Source organism: Stigmatopora argus, chromosome 12 (assembly GCF_051989625.1).
Source record: "Stigmatopora argus isolate UIUO_Sarg chromosome 12, RoL_Sarg_1.0, whole genome shotgun sequence".
NCBI classification, from domain to species: Eukaryota; Metazoa; Chordata; class Actinopteri; order Syngnathiformes; family Syngnathidae; genus Stigmatopora; species Stigmatopora argus.
This window is the reverse complement of record NC_135398.1, coordinates 1432540-1453553: the sequence shown is the minus strand read 5'-3', so window position 1 is coordinate 1453553 and position 21014 is coordinate 1432540. Positions and strand designations below refer to the sequence as shown.

The window sequence follows — 21014 nt, the reverse complement described above, 5'->3', positions numbered from 1 at the left end:
AAGCAAAATACTGCATTTTGGATCTTACTTTTAAACTGTGCTAACCAGAACTGCTAATATTTCTTTTTGTAAAGCAAAATACTGCATTTTGGATCTTACTTTTAAACTATGCTAAGCAGAACTGCTAATATTTCTTTTTGTAAAGCAAAATACTGCATTTTGGATCTTACTTTTAAACTATGCTAAGCAGAACTGCTAATATTTCTTTTTGTAAAGCAAAATACTGCATTTTGGATCTTACTTTTAAACTATGCTAAGCAGAACTGCTAATATTTCTTTTTGTAAAGCAAAATACTGCATTTTGGATCTTACTTTTAAACTATGCTAACCAGAACTGCTAATATTTATTTTTGCAAAGCAAAATACTGCATTTTGGATCTTACTTTTAAACTATGCTAAGCAGAACTGCTGTATGTCCAGTATTTAAAAAAAAAATTCAGTGGTTTACATTAAAACAACATTGATCAAAATATTAGCATGTGTAGCTAGGCCTTTCACAGTAAAACATGTGCGAATTTGCCCTTCTATGAATCTCATTTTTCTTTTGCTTTTGTATTTTTTTTCTCGCGTCTTTGGTTCGTGTGTCGCCTGGAACGGCAGCCTTCGGCGTGGCCTTCCACGTTTAAATGGATAGCCTTCCTTTTCTTTGTTCTCTCCTCTTGTTTTGTAGTTTCAGGCCATTACCATCCCCGCTTCCCCCCTCACGTCGTTGCAATTTTATTCCTCTTTTTATGGGGAACCATTTGGAAGGCTGGACTGGCAAAGAAGAACTCGGGTAACTGAAGCATCAATGGTCTGGGCGTACGAGGCAATCTATTTTCCAAAATGCGCCAACTCAGAGTAACAACTTTCATACCCACGTCAATGAGAGACTGCCATTAAGTTAAAGACAGTAAAAGGAATAAAACGTCATAAAGTTCTTTCTTCCCCTCGCAATCCCGATTCCCCGTTAAGAAGAGGGAAGAAAAATGTATTGGGCTTTGAGGAAATGTCATTTTTAAGGGATTTCAAGTGAGAAAATATGGCACTAGCAGCACTACATAAAAAAAGCGGATTCCGTAAATGTTTGAAATATTTACAAAGGCACTTTGGCAAAAGCCGAGTTTGGGCTAAAAACGTAAGATGATTGTTCAGAGCTTACTGTTTCCAGTAATAAATGGCTTGGGCCTGCTTTTTTTTATTCATTTTTGAAAAATGCCAGTTGCCCTTTAAAGGTCAAACGGCAAATTGGGGCTCTTCCCTTTTCGCCACTTTGAATGGTTTTGCTGTCACGCATGTTGCGAGATAGAACTTAAAGTCCCACTAACACGGATAGCGATAGATATTAAATGATAGAAGATAGTATTCAAAACTGAACCATCAAGACTTACACATATTCAATCACTAGCCAGACTATGGTATGCTAACCATCCAACACTGGTATTATTTACTAGTTTATCCCGAAAAAACAACCCAATTCATTGGCCGCACCTCATTTATCTGTCGCTCTTAGCGAAATTAACGTGTGAAAGAATTGATTTTGTGTTTACGTTCCATGTTATCACCATGTGATGTCTTTCCTTGGGCAGGGAATTCAGTCAAGTAATACCTGTGGTTTAGTGACTGCTCACATTTGGCTCACATTCTGACCGTCCAGCAGTAAAAAGTATTAAGATATGATAAATAAAGATTCAGAAGTGTGATATAATGTTCCTCTTCTCATTTATCACTCGGTCAAAGCAGCCTTTTTGATTGAACTCAACAGAATGAGTGACTTACCGGCTCCTGCGTCCCGCCAGGCTTATAAAGCAGCAGATGAATACACGGCCATCGCTCTTGGGCAAACGTGGGCCGTCATTTCCCCTGTCAATCACTAGCCATGCCTGTCAAATACAAACAACAAAAATGACAGCACTGTAATCAGAAGGTAATTAACTTAAAGTCCCACTAACATGTATAGCGATAGATATTAAATGATATAATCTTATCAGCGAGTATTCAGAACAGAGCCATCAAGACTTACACCTATTCATAACTATTCAAACTACGGTATGCTAACCATCCAACAAAAGGTTTATTTTATATACTACAGTTTATCCCAAAAAAAACAACCCAATTCATTGGCCGAACCTCATTTATCACTCAGTCAAAGCAGCCTTTTTGGTTGAACTCAACAGAATAGGCCACTTACCGGCTCCTGCGTCCCGCCAGGCTTATAAAGCAGCAGATGAATACACGGCCATCGCTCTTGAGCAAACGTGGGCCGTCATTTCCCCTGTCAATCACTAGCCAGGCCTGTCAAATACACACACAAAAAATGCCAGCACTGTAATCAGAAGGTAATGACGGAGTACTCTACAGAGTCGTCGGCGAGTAGACGAGAGGTCACGAGGTCCTTCCAGGCGCCTTCGGGGGTGGTGGAGCTCAATTGGCGCCAGGTGCCAGCTGAATCTCCGCCCCAAAGCCCCCACCCCACCCAACAGACTCCCCGCATCCTATTTTTGCCTCATCTAACACTCTCGCACCACCTGGTCCATAGCATTTAGCCACAGTGGGGTCCCTCCCTCTCCATTTCTCTCGCCTTCCACCATGCCGAGGCCCGCCACTTCATCAGGCTCTTTTGCACTTATGCGAGATGAAGACCTGTCAGCGGCGAGCCCGCGGGGCGATCCGAGCGAGGGCTTCATGCCGCGCTCGCTCGCCGACCAATATAGATATGCAAAGCTGCCACCGACAATTACGGGCAGGAAACGTGGCAATCGGGCGGGATGTGGCTAGAGAGAGAGAGAGACGGCGCACTGGTGAGAGGGAAAATAATAATAATAAATCATGTTAATTGTGGAATTCTTCAATGGGTGCAAATTTGGCTCCTTCTGCTAAAGTTCAGGACGTTGAACGCGTTGAAATAAATGTAGCTAGCTTTTGTTGATTCATTCGGCGTAGCCTTTGACGGCGATGGACGTTCAACCGTTTTTAGTGGAAGTCCCTGATTGGACGTCTGGTGCCATCAAGGGCAGCCAATGAAGGCCCTGTAAAGTTTTTCATTTTTTTTAAAATCGTAAAGGGTTTTCACTTTGAAACGCTAAAACTACGAAAAGCCGTTGACAACCGTCCGACAGTGCAATTGCTTTAACGTTATTCCACAATTTACCTCACCGTTTTGAACATTTGTCCGTTCAGGTGCTCGTAGTGGGCTGGGATAGGCTCCAGCACCCCCCACGACCCTTGTGAGGATAAGCGGTTCAGAAAATGAACGAATGAATGAATAAACAAAGGCTAGCATTGGTTGATCATGTTTAACTGCCTCTGACGGCAATAGACAGCCAATCCAATTCAACTGGAGGGCCGGACAAGCGAGTTACCGTATTTTCTCGCATATAAGCCGCCCCCCATGTATAAGACGCACCCTTAAAATTTTACAATTTCCCTCGTATAAGACGCCCCTGATTCAAAATTTTCACCTCCATATTCATGGTTTTAATAGGGAGTACAAATATGTTACTTTGAAGGGAAAATCTAAAGAAAAATCATCGCAAAAGGAAGTCAGGTGAGCAGTACAACCAGGAAGTGTGTCCGTAGCGGTCTTGTTTTTCATCCCAAGGTAAGATGGCGGCGCCCTGAGCGAGCAATGGCAGGCACAAAGGAGTTTTTAATCACGTTTTATGCAAGATAGGCTTTATTTTTTTTCTGGAATTTCATTCATAGACGTCAAAATAATTTTTGTTTAGCGTTTTATATGTTAATCTTTTCTCTATTTTGAAATAAATGACCATAATCTTGCATTATGGCATTTCAGTTTTCTCACGTAAGCCGTACCCTGGATTCAGTCATCATTATTTTTAGCGACGAATATGGCGTATATGCAAGAAAATGCGGCAATACTTGCAAACATTTTTAAAAATCCATCTCTTTTAACCCATTTGCTATGTGATCGTGGCCCAATTTCCGATCAGCTGATGGCGGGGTCCCTACTTCTCACACCACAACTTTAGCAAGTTATAGTATGAATTTTAATTTTGAAGTCCTACTAAACATTCAAACCTCCAGAGATTTAAAAAAAAAACTCCAGAAGAAACTTTTTAAAACACTTAAATGTCAAGGGATTGTTTCAATGTCAGCATAAAAATCGTGTTGCTAGAGGTGTCTCTTTCATAGAATCCTTCCTAGCCGAGAAAAAAAAAACACAACTATATGGTGCCAAAAAAGTACATATTTGCATTTTAGGGCATAATACTCATTTCATTCAACCCCAGGGGGAGTAAGCTGTAAAAGTGAGAGGGAAAAGATTGTTCTTGCCTGCCGTTGAATTGCTTTGGCAAGCTCACAAAAAAAAACACTCAGTGCAATAATAATTACAGGGAACAGAAGTATTGATAGTTATTTATGGGATGGAGTTCCCATTAAAAAGTCACATTGATTACATATGAAAGCATTCAGACTAAATGGTGTACTCTATCTTTTCTGATGTATAGCCTTTTTATTCTTATTTAATCCATAATTCACAGACACGAATTGCACCTCGTGACAAAACTGCGTTTCTATCAAAAGTCAAATTGACATTTTGTTGACGTATTCGGCGCCACGGATGTAAGTGTGTTTTGTAGTTTTTTTTTATGAAAGATGCTTGCCTTTGAATTTCAGATTTCCTAAAGAAATGATTGAAAAATAATAATTAAGCTAGCTGGCTAGGTACCACAATAATCTTTTTCTATGCTCAATTAATTGTTTAAAAGCTCGATTGACTTAAAAAATGTTAATGTTTTTTACTTTAAGACTGTTAATAGCAAATTTTCTCTCGTTTTTTTGGAAGATTTTTTATTCATTTTTAAAAAGGGTTGCATATTTTTTGCTCTGAAATGAATTTGTTTTTCAATAATATAAGATAAACTTTTTATTTCCGCTTAATTTTATTTCATTTTTTAAAACGTCGATGGTATTCCTTATTGTTTTACTCTTTAAAATGACCAAATTAAAACACAAATTATATTGTAAATAAAATAAAAAAGTCCTCTAATAGGCTTTTGTTTATTTTTTTTGTTTTTTAATTATTATATCTGACCCGGAGAGAAAAAATGACGACAGGGTAGACGAGGAAATCGAGCCCGTGACTGCCCGCCCCCAAACCAGGCGCCTGAACCACTTTGTCGTGGGGCGGCGGTGAAGGTGACGCTTTTCCCGATATTCACGCACGGGCGCCCCCTCTACGATTTCTTGGGCAAACAAAGGAGGAAGGAGCAATTTGAACAGAAAGGTGGCGACAATGCGCCGTGATTGACAGCCAGGGGAGGGGGCTGATGGGAGAATTCTGTCGCTGACAGATAACAGCTGTCGTCGGCTTCACACATGACGCACTCGAGGAGAGAGTGCAACACGGGTGGCTTCACGCACACACACCTGCAGCACTTGAACCAGGTGTCTCAAAGGTGTGGCCCGTGGGTCGGAAGTGGCCCGCAAGTGGGGGGCGATCAGGCCCGCTAGTGAAGTTGTTCTTCCTGATGGGCACTTTGTAGCTCATACCGAATTGAATGCTTTCATTTTTTTTCCCGACAAAACCAGATGTTTGTGAGTTGTGTGATCAACTCCACTTTGCTCCATTTCCAGTGGTTCATTTGCACCCTGCCGTCAAAATGGTGCCTTCAATGGCAGCCGATGAGTTCATAAGGAACCTGGAAATGCCCCAAAAGCAACAAGGAAGCGACCAACGAACAATAAGTCCCTCCAAATCTAAAGGAAATGATCAAAAATTGACCAAAAGTGACCTATAAGTACAGTAATCCCTCGAATATCGCAGTTAACGCAGAAACACGGCACACGAACAAGAATCACCCCGAAAAATTCCTGAAACACAAAAAATGAAATGATCCAAAATTACATACAATATCACTGAGCTCTAAAGTCCCCGTTAATCAGAACAACTCGGATCGGACCCCCTGGGCGTCGCACTTCCAGCCCACGGGCCGCACCTTTGACACCCCTGCGTTCGGGCATCGATCACGTCAGGGCGAAAACACCTCCCGCCATCCGTCTCCCCGCTTATTGGCACCCAAAGACTTTGCCTTTGTGCTTTGTTAGCAGATTTACGAGCGACAAAAGTCGGGCGCGGGCGCTAATGCCCGCATGTCAATGAGCACGGACGCATACATTAAGCGCGTCGACTCCGTACATTGACACCTTCCAGTGTCCTTCCTTCCTTCCTTCCTCCATCCATCCATCACATTTCTTTAAGAGCCTGTTAGGAAAGCCAATAGCGTTCATTAGCGCAAACAGATTAGCTTTTTAGCTTGTTCCGCTGAGCGGGGGACCAAGAATCAAAGACGCTTTTTCCAGATGAACCACTTAGATAACCTCAAGAGTGAGCACGTCTTTGTTTTTCAATTCAAAATGGCCAAGGGCCCAGAAATGATTGATGTAAACACGATAATCCTGTTTAAAAGAAAGAAAGAAAAGTTTATGTTGACCGAGTGGTTAGCGCGTCAGCCTAACGGTTCTGGGGTCGAGGGTTCGATCCCTGGTGGGTCGTCACTGTGTGGAGTTTGCATGTGTGTGGGTTTTCTCCGGGTATTCCGTTTTTTCCCACATACCAAAATCAAGCTAAGCTAGCTGGTTGAATAATTTGCAAATTGCTTAACCTTAGCTATGATTGGTTGTCCTTTGTCTCCTTGTCTCTCGATTGGTCGCCGTCTTTTGGTCGCCGGTCTTTTGGTCGCCGGTCCGCGACAACAGGCGACCAAAAGACCGGCGACCAAAACAAGGTAAAACAACACAGTCTACGCATGAATAAAAGGCAACAATGGCCATGAGCAGTTTCACTGAGCCCACGTGTGAGTTTGGAAGAGTTTGTATGTACATGCGTTGTCCCTTTAAGAAGCTACAGTCAGGGTCTTAACAAGTTCTCCAACAAAAAACAATAAAAGTCCGGGAAGTTTGGAGCTTTTCTTTAGCCTAATAATTACTAGGGCATTAAGTATGACTAAATAGTCATTCACAGTTTGTATTTAGGGAATTTGAGCAACCATTTAAATGGTAATTATCAATAACCTTCCGGGCGACCAAAAGACCGGTGACCAATCGACCGTGTACCGTCTCCTTGTCCCTTGCAATTGGACATCTATCAGTGTCAATGGATATGACGATTGGAGCTGCCTTAATTCCTATAATTGGTTTTTCCACTTATTTATTCAGCATTTTGCTCATTCAATTTTCCCCTTCCACCATTTATTTATTCATTTCTTTATTTGTAATATGTATTTATTATTCATCGAGCTGTTCTTCTGTTTGTACTTTTGTTGAGATATGCTGCTTTAATTTAAATTTTGTTGTGCTTTTTGGCCAGAGACGCCAAATGAAGTCTGTCTGATGCAACTATTATAAATATATAAAAAAAGAAAATCCCTACGTTAATTAATCTCCATCTCCAGCTGTCTGTTATTTGCTGCACTACATTCATCAGCAAAGGTAAAAAAATGACAAAGCACTTTGCATACACTTAAATGATTTAGTGATTTATTTGCTTACTTGCGGCGGGCAAATGAACGCATCACTTTTAAGCGTGATTAAAAAAATAGCGCTCAGGTTTAAATTTGCATACGGCGACATTATTTACGCGAGTGACGCTTTCGGAAGAACGTTTCAAATCACGTCATTGTTACCGTCTTTAGTGGTGTCAGCCATTAAACATTATCCCGCTAGTTTAAATATAAATATATAGTATAAAATGTACTGTTTATGCATTATCGCTGTGTATTATTTTAATGTACATAAGAAATAATGCAATCTGATGAATGGAGCTCTTTTGATTGGGATCTCTTTATTTAAGTTTATTCCGGTAGTGTAAATATGAAATATATAGTATAGCACATTTAGGTTTTTTTGCAACATGCCTCCATATTAATTGACATAATTCTGACTTTAATCTACGAATCCTGAGAATAAAGTCAGAATCTTTTCCGGTAGTGTAATTATGAAACAAATAGTATAGTACATTTGTTTTTTTTGCAACATGCCTCCATATTAATTGACATAATTCTGACTTTAATCTACGAATCCTGAGAATAAAGTCAATCTTTTCCGGTAGTGTAATTATGAATCAAATAGTATAGTACATTTGTTTTTTTTTTGCAACTTGCCTCCATATTAATTGACATAATTCTGACTTTAATCTACGAATCCTGACAATAAAATCAGAATCTTGGCCACCCTATTTTTTTTCCCTACATAACTGTATCCTGCCTTCCTATTTTTATTTCCTCAAGATGGAAAATAGCTCTTTTTAGTAGCTCATGTATGTTTTTTAGCCGACCTTTACCTTCATGCGCAAACTAACACTGCCTTAAACCCAAACAAACACTGTCCGTTAACTTTGTCATCACACCTCTAAATGTTTTTTGCTAAAAGCCAGCGCTATTTAAACGCCAGAAAAGTGCCTCCATGCATTATGCAATGTAACAAATGAGCCGTTGCTTGTGGCAAATTCTCTCAGGGCCTTAAGATTTAATTAAGTCAAAATGAAGTATAAGCACACCCGTACAGACATCGCTCATTAGTGATATTTCCAGTAATTGGGGGAGACTTGTCATTAGCTAAAACAATAACAATACGCTCCTCCTGGGACGGCCATTCCATTTATCCGTCAGGACAAACATACCTCGGAAGAAATACGCAAAAACCAAAGACGGCGGCAGTTATTTAACCCCGCGCGTCCCTGGGGATGGGCTCTTTAACTGTAACAAAGCGGCGGCCAATCAGTTCCATTTTATTCCCGGACGCCCTTTTCCTCAATGGAAAACAATCCGGAGAACAAGATTACCCAAACACGCCGCCGCGTTCTTCTCCTAATACCCGTCAGCTTTCGGGACGGAGGAAAATCTATATTTCATCTGCGAAGCACACGCTTAGTTTGTTTGTCATTAGGCTTAATCCCCGCGGCTCACCTAATCGGGTTGCGGCCCGCGGGTTTTTTTCTCCGCTTTTTCTTTTCGGCCAAAGGAGGTGAGAATCGTGCGAGCGCACCCCCCGAGCTGAATTAAAGGCATCGATCGGGCCCGGCGCGCCGATCAAAGCTCACCTCGGATCGATGGCCAATCTATTTGTTTGGGGGTTTGATGCATCTCAATTTCAATCAGGCTAAACGGCTCGTACTTAGCGGACGCTATGAGTACAAAGTAGTGGAATTTACAGTACCGTATTTTCACGACTATATGGCGCATCGCATTTAAAGCTGCAGTGTCAGTAACAAGTGCTATTTCTGTATTTGACACACACAAAGGACGCACCATTTTTAAAGACGCAGTCAGGCATGGCAAAACATACACCAGCTTAAAAATACGGACACACGCTAAAAACACGAAAACTGAGTTCAGTTGTACTTCATTTAGCCATTTTACAACTTACGTTATCATCACCCACAAATCCATCAAAGTCCTCATTTTCTGTGTCCGATTTGAACAATTGTCCAAATGAGTCATCGAAAACCCTGAGTTTTATACCTTCGTCCAGGCGGCCACAATCCATTCGCAAATAGTAGCTAGCTAGCATGCATGTTGCTGGGAAGAGACCAGAGTACCCAGAGAAAACCCACACAAACCATGGCGAGAACACGCAAACTCCACACAGTCAGCACCCACCTGGGCTCGAACCCTCAACCCCAGAACTGCGAGGCGGACGCGTTGCGCACTCAACCGCCGTTGAAAGAGCCACGTGGCTGGACGGCTATCGTCGCCAATGGCAGCCAAAGAGTTATAAAGCGTAATTGGTCAAAAAGGGGTGAAAGGATCATTTCCTTGATTTGATTGAAATATCTGCAGTTATGAAGCAGCCAATTAGACAGTCACTCTAACGAAATCACCACCTCCATCTCCATCTCGATCAGAAGACGTACGTACGTAGCATGGACAAGAGTTCCTAATGAAGGTAGATGGAGGGGAAATGATAGACTATTAGGCAGTGGAGGAAGGAGCCTGATTAGCTGCCATTTTGCTGCCATTCATTTTTGATTAGGCTCATGTTGCATCGAGGTTAGCCGCCCCGGTTAGAACCCTTCCAATTTTAATGTTTGGAATATTTGCATAGCTTTTGATCGCTATGTCAAAAATGGCTCGGCTTGGATGGGGAGTACACTCGAGAGTTAACAGATATTATTTGACAGTTTTTTTCATTTATCTCATTTTTATTTGATATTATTTTCACATTTTTTTAGTTAGGTGCACTTTGAAATTTAAAAAATGACATTATTTTGGGGGGACATTTTTGAATTCAAATTAAAATGGATTTTTTTTATTTGTGTTTTTAGTCTCAGTTTGATACAAAATACATATTAGGTTGTTGTTGTTTTTTAAGTATTTGAGGTGCGAGTATTGTTTTTGACTGTGTTGAGAAAAATTACAGTATTTTTTTATTCAAATTAAATTCGATTTTTTAGAATTTTTATTTTAGTCTTTTAATTTGCTACAAAATGCGTATTCAGTAGTCTTGCTTTTAAAGTGTTTGAGGTGCGTGATACAAGTACTGTGAGGAGTCACATGGTACCTTACCTGCAGTGTTGTTGAGGCAAATTCATCGCTGCCACAGACAAGTAAGTCCCCTGAGCTTATCTCCCTCCACAAGCAAAATCAGGATGATGCATGGGAGCAACAATCAGTCCAACGCTGGAATGCGGAGCTTGCTAGATAGATAGCTCCATCTACAGGATATGAAGATCTGAGAGGGAACACAGAGGGGGGTTAGTTATGTGGAACGGATATTTATCTGTATTTAAAATGAGATCAACAAAAGACAAACTCAGATCTGAACAATAAAAAGGTACTAACGGTGTATTTTCTATTGAAAGAGCATAAGCAAAATCACCTGGGATTCATAGATAATACAATTCCTTTAAAATATTATTTACTCTTTCTTTTCAAATCAACCAAAAGCTCTAAAAAAAGAGAGAATTACTTCCCCTTTTTTCCCCCTCTAATTGCTAAAAATTGAAATTAAAAAAATCAGAAATTTGAAACTACATTTGCAACCCTCAAAAAGGCCATCAACCAACTATCAAAATAGTTGCGGCTTAATTTGAAGATTGGTTATTTTCCGATTAATCTCAGCAGGCCTATTAATTCATTCATTTTCTGAACAGTTTATTTTATCAAGGTTTGCGGGGGTGCTGGAGCCTATCCCAGCCAACTACAGGCGCGTATAATTAGCCTAGCATGTATGTTTTTGGGATGCGGGAGCAAACCCACGCCAGCCCAGGACGAACACGGAAACTCCACACAGCAACAACCCACCTGGGATCGAACCCTCGACCCAGGAACTGTGAAGCTGCGGCGCTAACCCGCCCACCAACGCCCCATCGCTACCATAAAAGGGACATTTCTTTGGCATACGAAGAAGTCAATTCCCAGCACGCACTTGGAGAGCGGTGGTGTTCGCTATCCATTTCCTCGATAACGGACGGCTGAGCCAGTGAAGAGGGATCTTTGCAGTCTGATAAGGACCACCTTGCTTCTGGCCTTCACACTGCCTGTCTCTCTGGTGGTTAGACTCAATTGTCCCCGTCTCTGCACTTGTTCTGTGCGGGGAAAGCTATTAAAAGGAGCAAGTCACGGCACTCCACCATGCGCAGGAGTCGGCGTGGGAAGATTGAGAAATTTAGCGGGTAGCTCACTTTTCTCCGAGTGGCTATAGACGTCCAATTGAATGGAACTGGAAGGCTGGGCCGCCAACCCTCCCAGTTCAAATGGTTTGCAGTCATTTCAATCCACAGCAGCAGGATGAAAAGGAATAAAAACACAATAGGAAGCAGGGGCGGAACAAAGTGGGGAGGGTTTGCATGTTCTCGCCAAGCCTGCGTGGGTTTTCTAAGGGTACTCCAGTTTCCTCCCATATTCCAAAAACATGCATGCTAGGCTGTTTGGACACTCTAAATTGCGCCTAGCGTGTATGGTTGTCCATGTCCTTGTGCCTTGCAATTGTCTGGCCACCAATTACCGTCCCCGGAGTAAGCTGGGATAGGCTCCAGCACCCCCCACGACAGACAATGAATGAAAATGAATGAATATTCACCTCAATACCACTGTGACATTAATCTGGGATGCGTTTTTAATTTACCGTATTTTCACGACTATAAGGCGCACTTAAGTCTTAAATTTTCTCCAAAATAGACAGGCAGCCTTATAATCCAGTGTGCTTTATATATGGAAAAAAGTGTCATTCATTGAGGGTGCGCCTTATAATGCGGTGCGCCTTATAGTCGTGAAAATATGGTACCTTTTTGGCGGGGGCGTGTTTACATGGTTGCATTGCAACCAATCAAATAAGAGGTGTTGAGTGGAAATGAGATCTTCTCGACAAAGGGGGTAAATAATTACGGACGTCACCCAAATGAGGGAAAGCGGCAATTTGACGGCTAACGAAAGCGGACAGAACGCCGGAGTCGTATTATTGCGACTGTGTGCATGCGTGCGTACGTAAAAGGGCCGGCAGCCAGAAATGCGCGTAGGTCATTTTTGTTATCGCTCCATTTATTTCATCGACCCTGGGAGGAACGGCTGGTCAGCACCATCTGGACTCGTGCACGAGCACGGCAATCACCTGCGTACTGGTTTACGTGCCTCGTCGTATGCTAACCTCCTGTCAGACACTGATGGTATTTACTGGAAGGACTGGAGTGCTAACAAGAACGCCATTTACTTGCTATAGTGGGAAAATAGTGTGATTAAAAACCAAGGAACAAGAAGAATATTGATTAAAAAAAGAGGCAATGAGAAAGTCCCACGACACTAGGGGTGGCAAAAGTTTGGTTCGTGGGCCACATGAATGCCCACTAGATCTCAATGGATTGGACGTCTAGGACCATAAACAAATCTTGTCCAAGAGTGTTCAAAAATAAATATATCAAAATTAATTCTGATCCATAACTGTTGGAATTGTAAAATTAAAATAATTTGTGGTTTGCCTTCTCATTGTTCAGACCAACGGCTTAATTGAAGGTAAGGATTCCACCAGAGGGCGCATGACTAAATTGAGATATTAGTCGAGACTCGTCTTTATTTGGCGAATCTGAAATTGAAACCTGAAGCAGAATCACCATAACATGGCGCAAGGTGAGGACTCGGAAAATGTATTAACCGATAAAACAATTGGATTTCTTGGGAGGAAAAAACTAACGAACTAAGGCTTCGGCCACAACAGCCATAAAACGAAACGGGATAAAAATCCTGCCTTTACTTACATTAACTCTGTTAAGTGACTGACTTTCTGGCCAACCGCGAAATGGGTTTAAAAACTTTGTTCTAAGCTTTTTTTAAATTTATTTTTACAGGGAAAAGGGCTATGGGTTGAGGGTTACTGAAGTCCAATCTCTCCAGCTCCGTAAAATTCCACCATGGGTGATTGTGGAACGTTTATCTTTACCAAGCCACTTTCGATTCCACTGGTTATACATAGCATGTATATACTTTTTTTTAAATTACATTGTTTTTATATGGGGTGGGAGTCAACAAAGGTGATCTCATTTCATGTTATCTCATCTTCACACTAATATTTTGGTTTTCCAGATGACCGCAATGATGAAAATAACCCAGATGAGATGTTTGAAAAGGTCCAAATGACAGAGAAACCATCATCTCCACTGAAGAGCCGGAATAAACGCGACCAAAAAAAAAAAAAAACAAGAGTGAACGGGACCGAAGCAATAAACACTCCAAACCCGTGATTGTCAAGCCAGACGCGCGTCGTCATGGCGACTGCCAAATGGATAGCGCAAGGAGAACAGGAGGTATTAAATAAATCAATAAAATAGACCACACTGGCAAAAGAGTAGAAAGATGTTCACATATCCTTTGCCATGCCACCCCAAAGCGGAATATCACATTCTCATTGGAGTGATATTTCACTTTGAGGTTTTACATCACCTGAAGATACGTTTTGCGCTCGCATTACCCAGCGATGGAAGGACCCGCGTTTATTTGGAGCGTACCTTCACCCCTTTTGGTTCATTTGTATTCTCGGGCCATCGCAGCCCCTTTTCGCTGGCCGTCTCGGCTTTTTTTTTCTCCCCTCTCGTCTCGCTATTGGCTTCCTTTCATGCTCCTCTCGTCCCCGTTCTACAACAATCTCTTTTTCTGGCTCGCGTACGGCCGTCCCAGAAGCGAAGCTGACATTGGACTGGAGGTCAAAGAGATGGGCAGTCATGCTCCTGCTGTCAGTGGGCTCAAATGGGCTTAGATACAGAGCGGAGACACCCAAGGGATGTCCCTTCACTGGCCTATACGTTCAGCTGCACATTTTTAAGAGGAAAAACGGCGAGTAAAACAAAGACTCGAAATTATAGAAGCGTGGAATTACTTTTTTTTTTTTTTTGAAGTGTTCCGCAGAGAACGGGATTATAACTTGGAAAGTCCGAATTGCGAGCATTTGAACTATTCACTGGAGGCCGGGGGTGGTTGGTTGGGTCTAAACCAAGGCCCGGGGTCCACCTGCCCAGTTTTTTATTGGCCCGAAAAAATATATTCCGTTTTTTATAGATCTAAAACAATGTTTATTTTAGCTTTTTTTTTTAAATATATTTTTAGATTTTACAAAATGATTTTTTAACTAAAAACACAGAAAAAATTGATTTAAAAAATAAATTATTCATTTAAAAGGGGGAAAATCAGGAAATTTATTATACATCTAGACTCTTCATTTTAATTTGATCCTAAAACAGAAAGTCGGCACTCATGATTTACTTTCCCGGGCCGCACAAAATGATGCGGCGGGCCAGATTTGGCCCCCGGGCCGCCACTTTGACACATGTGCCATAAATGATCTAGTCATAACATTCAATGATTAATACGCACAAATTGACTTACCTTATTTTTCACGTCTGTCCTTCTCACTTATTATTTTCAATCAAACGACTTTTTTTCTGCTGAATGTGTCGCTTGAGGTCGTCCAACTTCCATTTTTCCATCGGAAAACTTGCTTACAACTTTAGCTTTGGAACAGGTCTTTCTCACTGGAAAAAGAAAACATGTCCCCCAGTTTCACCAATTATTCTTCTATTTAAACATACTCGACAGTCATTCATACCTGTCAACCTCTGCCGATAACTGCCCTTATAAATGATTATGATTCCCCTTACAAACCCCCCAAAAAACTTACAAACACCGTACGAGTCGAACGGTGTTTGTAAGGTTTTTTGGGGGTTTGTAAGGGGAATCATAATAATTTATAAGGGCAGTTATCGGCAGAGGTTGACAGGTATGGTCATTCCAACTTTCTTTTTTTAGTTTGGGGAGTCGGCGTATCACATTCACTTTTGAAGAATTAGCATTAGCATCACTTAAATTCACCGAACTGTTGGACGAGCAAAGTTAGCATTAGCATCACTTAACTACAACAGTTACACGCAGTTGAGGTCAAGACACATTGACTCATGTCAAACATATAATGACACTATAATACGCACACATTGACTTACCTTATTTTTCACGTCTGTCCTTCTCACTTTTCATTTTCATTAAAACAACTTTTCTGCTGAATGTGTCGCTTGAGGTCGTCCAGGTTCTATTCAGGCCATATTTTTCCCTCGGAAGGCTCGCGTTCAACTTTAGCTTCGACACGTTTGGCAGAACAGGCCTTTCTCACTGGAAAAAGAAAAAACGGGCCCCAGTTTCACCACTTGAACATACTCGACAGCCATTACAACTTTAAAGAAGTGCAGTTCTTTTTTTTAGTTTGTGAAGTCGGCGTATCACATTCACTTTAGAAAAATTTGCATTAACACTATTACGCGCGCAGAATTAGCATTAGCATCACTTAACTACGCCGAACTGTTGGACGCCCAGATAGCATTGGCATCACTCAACTCCGCCTCACTGTGACACGCAGAGTGCTAACATTAGCATCGCTTAACTCCGCCGAACTGTTACACGCTAAAGTTAACATTAGTATCACTTAACTCCACCAAACCGTTACACTCCCAAAGTTAACATTATCATCACTTAACTCCGTTAAACTGTTACGCTCACAGCGTTAGCATTACCTTGACTTAACCCCGCCGTAATGAGCACTTATACAGTAGACTGAACATGAAGTACAACTAACAAGGCCACCGGTGATTGGCTGCGTAGCATCATTGCATCGTATCCTATGATTGGCCGGACACCTGTCACTCACTGAATGACACGGCAAAATGATACCGAAAAAAGTTCCTATATATACGTATATATCTAATTGAGTGGTTCTTAACCTGGGTTCGATCGAACCTTAGGGGTTCGGTAAGTCCGTCTCAGGGGTTAGGTGGAGCCTCTGTCGCGGAGTTCAAGACATATCGACTCATCATGTTTATACACCATAACCTGCCCCGCTTGACAATGACTGGCAACAGATGATGACGTAAGATTGCTTAGCCAATCAGTGCTGCGAGGAATTTATATCTTTTGAATTTGAAAACAAATCATTAAAAATAAGTTATATACATATATATCCCTATATATACCTATTTTTTATTATTATTATTTTAATCCAATTCCAGTTCTCTGTAAGGATTTTCAATTGGCCTTCGCATACTTACGCCCCCCTGCTGTAAACTTTAAAAAAGCCCATTAAAGTCATACACACACATTTGCATATATAACAGCATGTGTCAAGTGTACTAAATACCACTAGCAATTGTGTTCTTTTTTTTAGAAACTGAACTACTCATACAGAAAGATCAATAGAGGCTAAATGACATATTTCTAAATTGGCATTTGAAGAAAACTAGGTTTGCGAGTTTTTTATGTGACACGGAATTATTTTAATGTGGTATGCTCAAATGTCGTTGGATAATATTATTTTAGAAGGTTTTCCTTCCATATATCAAGAATAATATTATTATTTTGTGTGTACGTATTGTAATATAGTGGGTAGCTAGTCAAAATAATATGTTGCTACATTGTGCTACACTGGCCTCACCTGGCCACTATATGTACTGCAAGACAAACTGCTGTTTTACAGGTGAAGTGAATATTTTTTGTCATTTAAAAAAATATTCAACAAAACTTCCTCATAAAGAAAAAAAGATGATTAAGTGAATGGTTGATGTAGATTTGTGTCTTATTCAAACAAGAAAAAAAGTAGCCTCAATCAAAATATTTATTTGCAATCGAACAACTTGCAACTTAACTTCAATCCCTAAAAAACTTTAATCAAAGAAAAGTAGTGTTTAAATGCAAAAATAAGGTTGAGACCTTAAAAAAATGCTCGTGAGCCCTATTTTTTCTTTGTTTGAGAAGGATTTTTTGATTGAAGTAATGGTTTGTGTTTGAGCCAAGCTTTGGGTGGGACATTGTCTTTATAATTCATTCATTTTCTGAACCGCTTATCCTTGCAAAGGGTCACGGGGGTGCGGAATCCTATCCCTGCCAACTATTGGCACCAGACAGGGGACACCCTAAATCGGTGGCCCGCCAATTGCAGGGCACAAGGAGACAAACAACCAATCACTTATAAATAGGTACAATTTAGCATCCAATTAGCCTAGCATGCATGTTTTTGGGGTTGTGGGAGGAAAGCGGAGTACCCGGACAAAACCCACGCAAGCCCAGGGAAGAATGCAAATTTCCCACAGTGAGAACCCACCTGGGCTTGAACCCTCGACCCCAGGACGGTGAGGCCGACGTGCTAACCACTCCAACGTATTTTTAGAATTCAATTTTTAAAAAAACGTTGCTTCAAGCAAAAATTGTTCTCAAAGCTTCGTTCTATGCTGTCATGTCAGTCCATCTCTTTAAACAAATCTGTATTGTCATATTTTTACAAGTAATACAGTACAGTAAATACATAGCTTGTGAACAGAACGCTGGAAAAAATGGCGTTGAACGCTCATAACTTTTCCATCATACTTCTTACAGTGTTTTATGCAGCAGTAAGTGAAGCGCATTAAAATACTAATTATTTTTGCTTGTTTTTTCTTCACAGTACAAACACAATGTTTTAGCTTCAAAAAAAATAAAGGAACATTATCACACATAAAAGGTGCGTTCTCTCAATTTCGGGAACCGAACGCACCCTTTGAATTCATTCGCCGCCCCCGACGAGGTCCGACGACGTCCAATCCGCTGGAAGACGTATTAATCGCTGTCTGACCAGCCGAGCTCCATCACGTCCATGGCGGCGGCCATGTTGATCTTGGATCCGTGCCGCACGCTGCAGCTCTTGACAGAGTTCTGATTGGACGAGGAGCGCATGCTGACCTGCACCCCCGAGCGGCCCCTGACCCCCACCTGGCTCCTGACCTTGAGCAGCCCCAGGTCGGCGTCGGCGTCGCCCATGCCGTCCAAGGACAGCATGTCCCCCAGGCCGGTCAGGGTGCCCTCGGCCTCGCCGAATCCGCCCGAGTACCCCCGGACCACGGTGGTGACCCTGCTCCTCTGCATCCCCCCTCTCTCGGCGTCGCCCTCCTCCCAGGTCCTCTCCTCGCGCTCCACCCTCCCCCCCGGGAAGCTCCGGAGCGTGACCTGCACCCGTCCTCCCTCGGCGCTGCCCCCTTGGTCCCGCCGGGCCCGGCCCTCCTGGTCCGGGACGCCCTCCTCGTCGCCCTCGTGGCCCTCCTCGTCCTCCTCTCCGAAGCGCCCCTGCAGGCCCCGGAGCATGACGTGCAGCCTCCCGCCGTCCAGGGAGCCCATCCCCCGCTCCAGCTCGCCGTCGCCGTTGCTGAGCGTGCGCAGGAGGCTGCTGACGCCGGTGCTGCTCACGCCCACGCTGTTGGAGTCTTGAGAATGCGAGCGGAAGAAGGAACCGCTGGAGCCCATGGACATTGGCGTGAAGAACTGACGAGAGAGGGCGGGGTCAAAGTTTGAATACAAGCTGTCAATCTTGCTTCCGGTTTGCTCAAAAGAAGAAAATGACAAGAGTTTATTTAAAGGGAATGAGAGGATCCGCTTTGATTGGTGGAAAATGAACGCGGCCTAAATCAGTTTTAAAAAGGATTGTACTACAAGATGCTAATTAATTGAATATATTAATTCATTTATTGTACTCCCTATCCTCAAAAGGGTCGTGGGGGAGGGGGTGCTGGAGCCTATCCCAGCTGACTTTGGGCACCAAAAATAGAAAATGACGTAGTTCATTTAACGGGAATGAGAGGATCCGCTTTGATTGGTGGCAAATGGACATGGCCTAAAGCAGTTTTTAAAGGATTGTACAACAAGATGCTAATTAATTTAACATAGTCATTCATTTTCTGGACCACTTATGCTCACAATGGGGGTGCTGGGGCCTATCCCACTTGACTTTGGGCACTAGGCGAGGAACACCCCGAAGAGAACAGTGAACTTATCCCAAAAACATGTTTTCTTGTGCATAAAGCACATTGTTGTAAACACTGACCACCGTAAGTAGTATCTGAAGGCACAGCAGGCCTCCGCCTAGGTGCTGGGAAAGCCGGCCTCCACCCAGGTGCAACTCACCGGCGACATGTTGGAGCGATCCATCAGTAAGGAGGTGGGGCTGGGCGCCATGTTGGAGCACTCCATCAGCCTCTCCTCCCACAGTCGCAGGCGCCTCTCTCGCTCCTCCAGCTCCTTCTCCTTGGAATAGAGCTCCCTCTCCAGCTTCCGAAGGCGCTCCAGGGTCGACTCGATTTCACACCTGCGCAGCAAAATTGCCAACTTAACCGCAGTGTACTCTACAACCACCAGAGGTCGCTAAAGAGCACACCCGACACCCAGCGTCGAGCCGTTTGCGTCATCTTCTCCGGGAAACTGAAGTCATCAATCACACCGCCACTTTTCCACGGCTTCATTTTCAACGAACAGCACAACACAGTGTACACAGAATTTCACACCTTCCATCTTTGTCGCTCGTTATTGGCCAGGCTGGGGGTGTCAAACCCGCGGCCCGGGGACCGGAAGAGGCCCGCTAAGGGGTTGTTATGCATGACGGGCATTTTGTAGCTGATCAAGCGGTGCATTGAGTTTTGTTTGGGTCAATCGTGCCGGCGAAAGAATGTTGTTTTGGTGCGTGAGTGTTTTTTGGGTGCGTTTACCTCCACTGGTCCTTGTTATGTAAAAAGGAGTTGCACTGATCGGGGAGTCGACTATCGTTAGCCATGGTCTCCAAGGTTACCAGCACCTGTTTGAACGGCGGACGCTCCTGCCATGAAATAAATATGTCCGGTATGAGTTACTACACTTACTACGTGCGTTGGATTGAAATAAAATGACGTGTTAGCGTCGGTTGACCTTTGGCTCGGCTTGCCAGCACTTCCTCATCAGCTCGGCAAAACTCGCTGGACAGCTGCTGGGGATGGTAAGCCGCTAGAGACGGACACAATAGGACATTTCAGCCATGTTGAGGTGTTTTAAAAGAGAAAATAGGTGCTGTTCAAACGTTTCCAAAGTGGATATCACGTTATGTATTGTACACGTTGTGTTTGGAATAGTTTTCCGCGTATATGAGTGGGCGGATTCACGTTTTTTAATCAAATAGCCCTGTTGCAAAATGGCCGACAAACAACGACACCCCTGTCCATTGGCGAACAGTTTTCATCAGATTTCCTGGATATAGCAACCCCTGACTCGCGTTTTTTATCAAATAGCCCTGTTGCAAAATGGCCGACAAACAACGACACCCATGTCCATTGGCAAACAGTTTTATCAGATTTCCTGGATCTAGCAACGTGATTTTTCACTTTTTTAACAGACAGAAAACTTAAATTTATCATCATGAATTCTTTGTACTGTGTCATCCGTTCATTCCGACCTTCCCAGTAAAATCGGATTGGACATCTATGGCCGTCAAAGCCACTGAAAACATGACCGTTTCATTTGGCAATAATACAAGAAGCATAAAAAGTACGGCCACTCTCCAAGTTCCACGTTTCTTCCCCGGGTCAGAATGAGTCCATAGTACCACGCGGTAAATGGAAACTGTTTTTCCCTGAGGATTAATCCTAAAATATCCGCCACTGGGCGCGAAGAGCGAGATCAAGTAGGAGGGTCGGCGCGAGGGGGGGAATCAGAGAGAGACGCCGAGAACCGACGGGACGGGAGGTTATTTAGGGAGAGAATTTGGACGTTAGCCAA

The 21014-nt window shown here is 42.7% G+C and overlaps 1 protein-coding gene and 1 long non-coding RNA gene across 3 annotated transcripts in view; both read right to left on the bottom strand.

The window, feature by feature from the left end:
- The window catches only part of LOC144085444 (uncharacterized), a 68205-nt gene extending 53245 nt beyond the window's left edge, over window positions 1–14960 (bottom strand). For both annotated transcript variants that reach the window (XR_013304141.1, XR_013304140.1), the window contains exons 1-4: window positions 14814–14960; window positions 10509–10674; window positions 2171–2274; window positions 1759–1862 (exon numbers count right to left, since the gene is read on the bottom strand). This is a non-coding gene — a long non-coding RNA (uncharacterized LOC144085444). The remainder of the gene's footprint in view (window positions 1–1758; window positions 1863–2170; window positions 2275–10508; window positions 10675–14813) is intronic.
- Window positions 14961–17650: 2690 nt separating this feature from the next.
- LOC144085440 (uncharacterized) overlaps window positions 17651–21014 on the bottom strand; it is a 10220-nt gene continuing 6856 nt past the window's right edge. The window contains 4 exon segments of the mRNA XM_077614713.1: window positions 17651–18758; window positions 19398–19578; window positions 19976–20082; window positions 20172–20246. Of these exon segments, the coding sequence (XP_077470839.1) occupies window positions 17952–18758; window positions 19398–19578; window positions 19976–20082; window positions 20172–20246 (1170 nt within the window). The 3' untranslated portion in view covers window positions 17651–17951.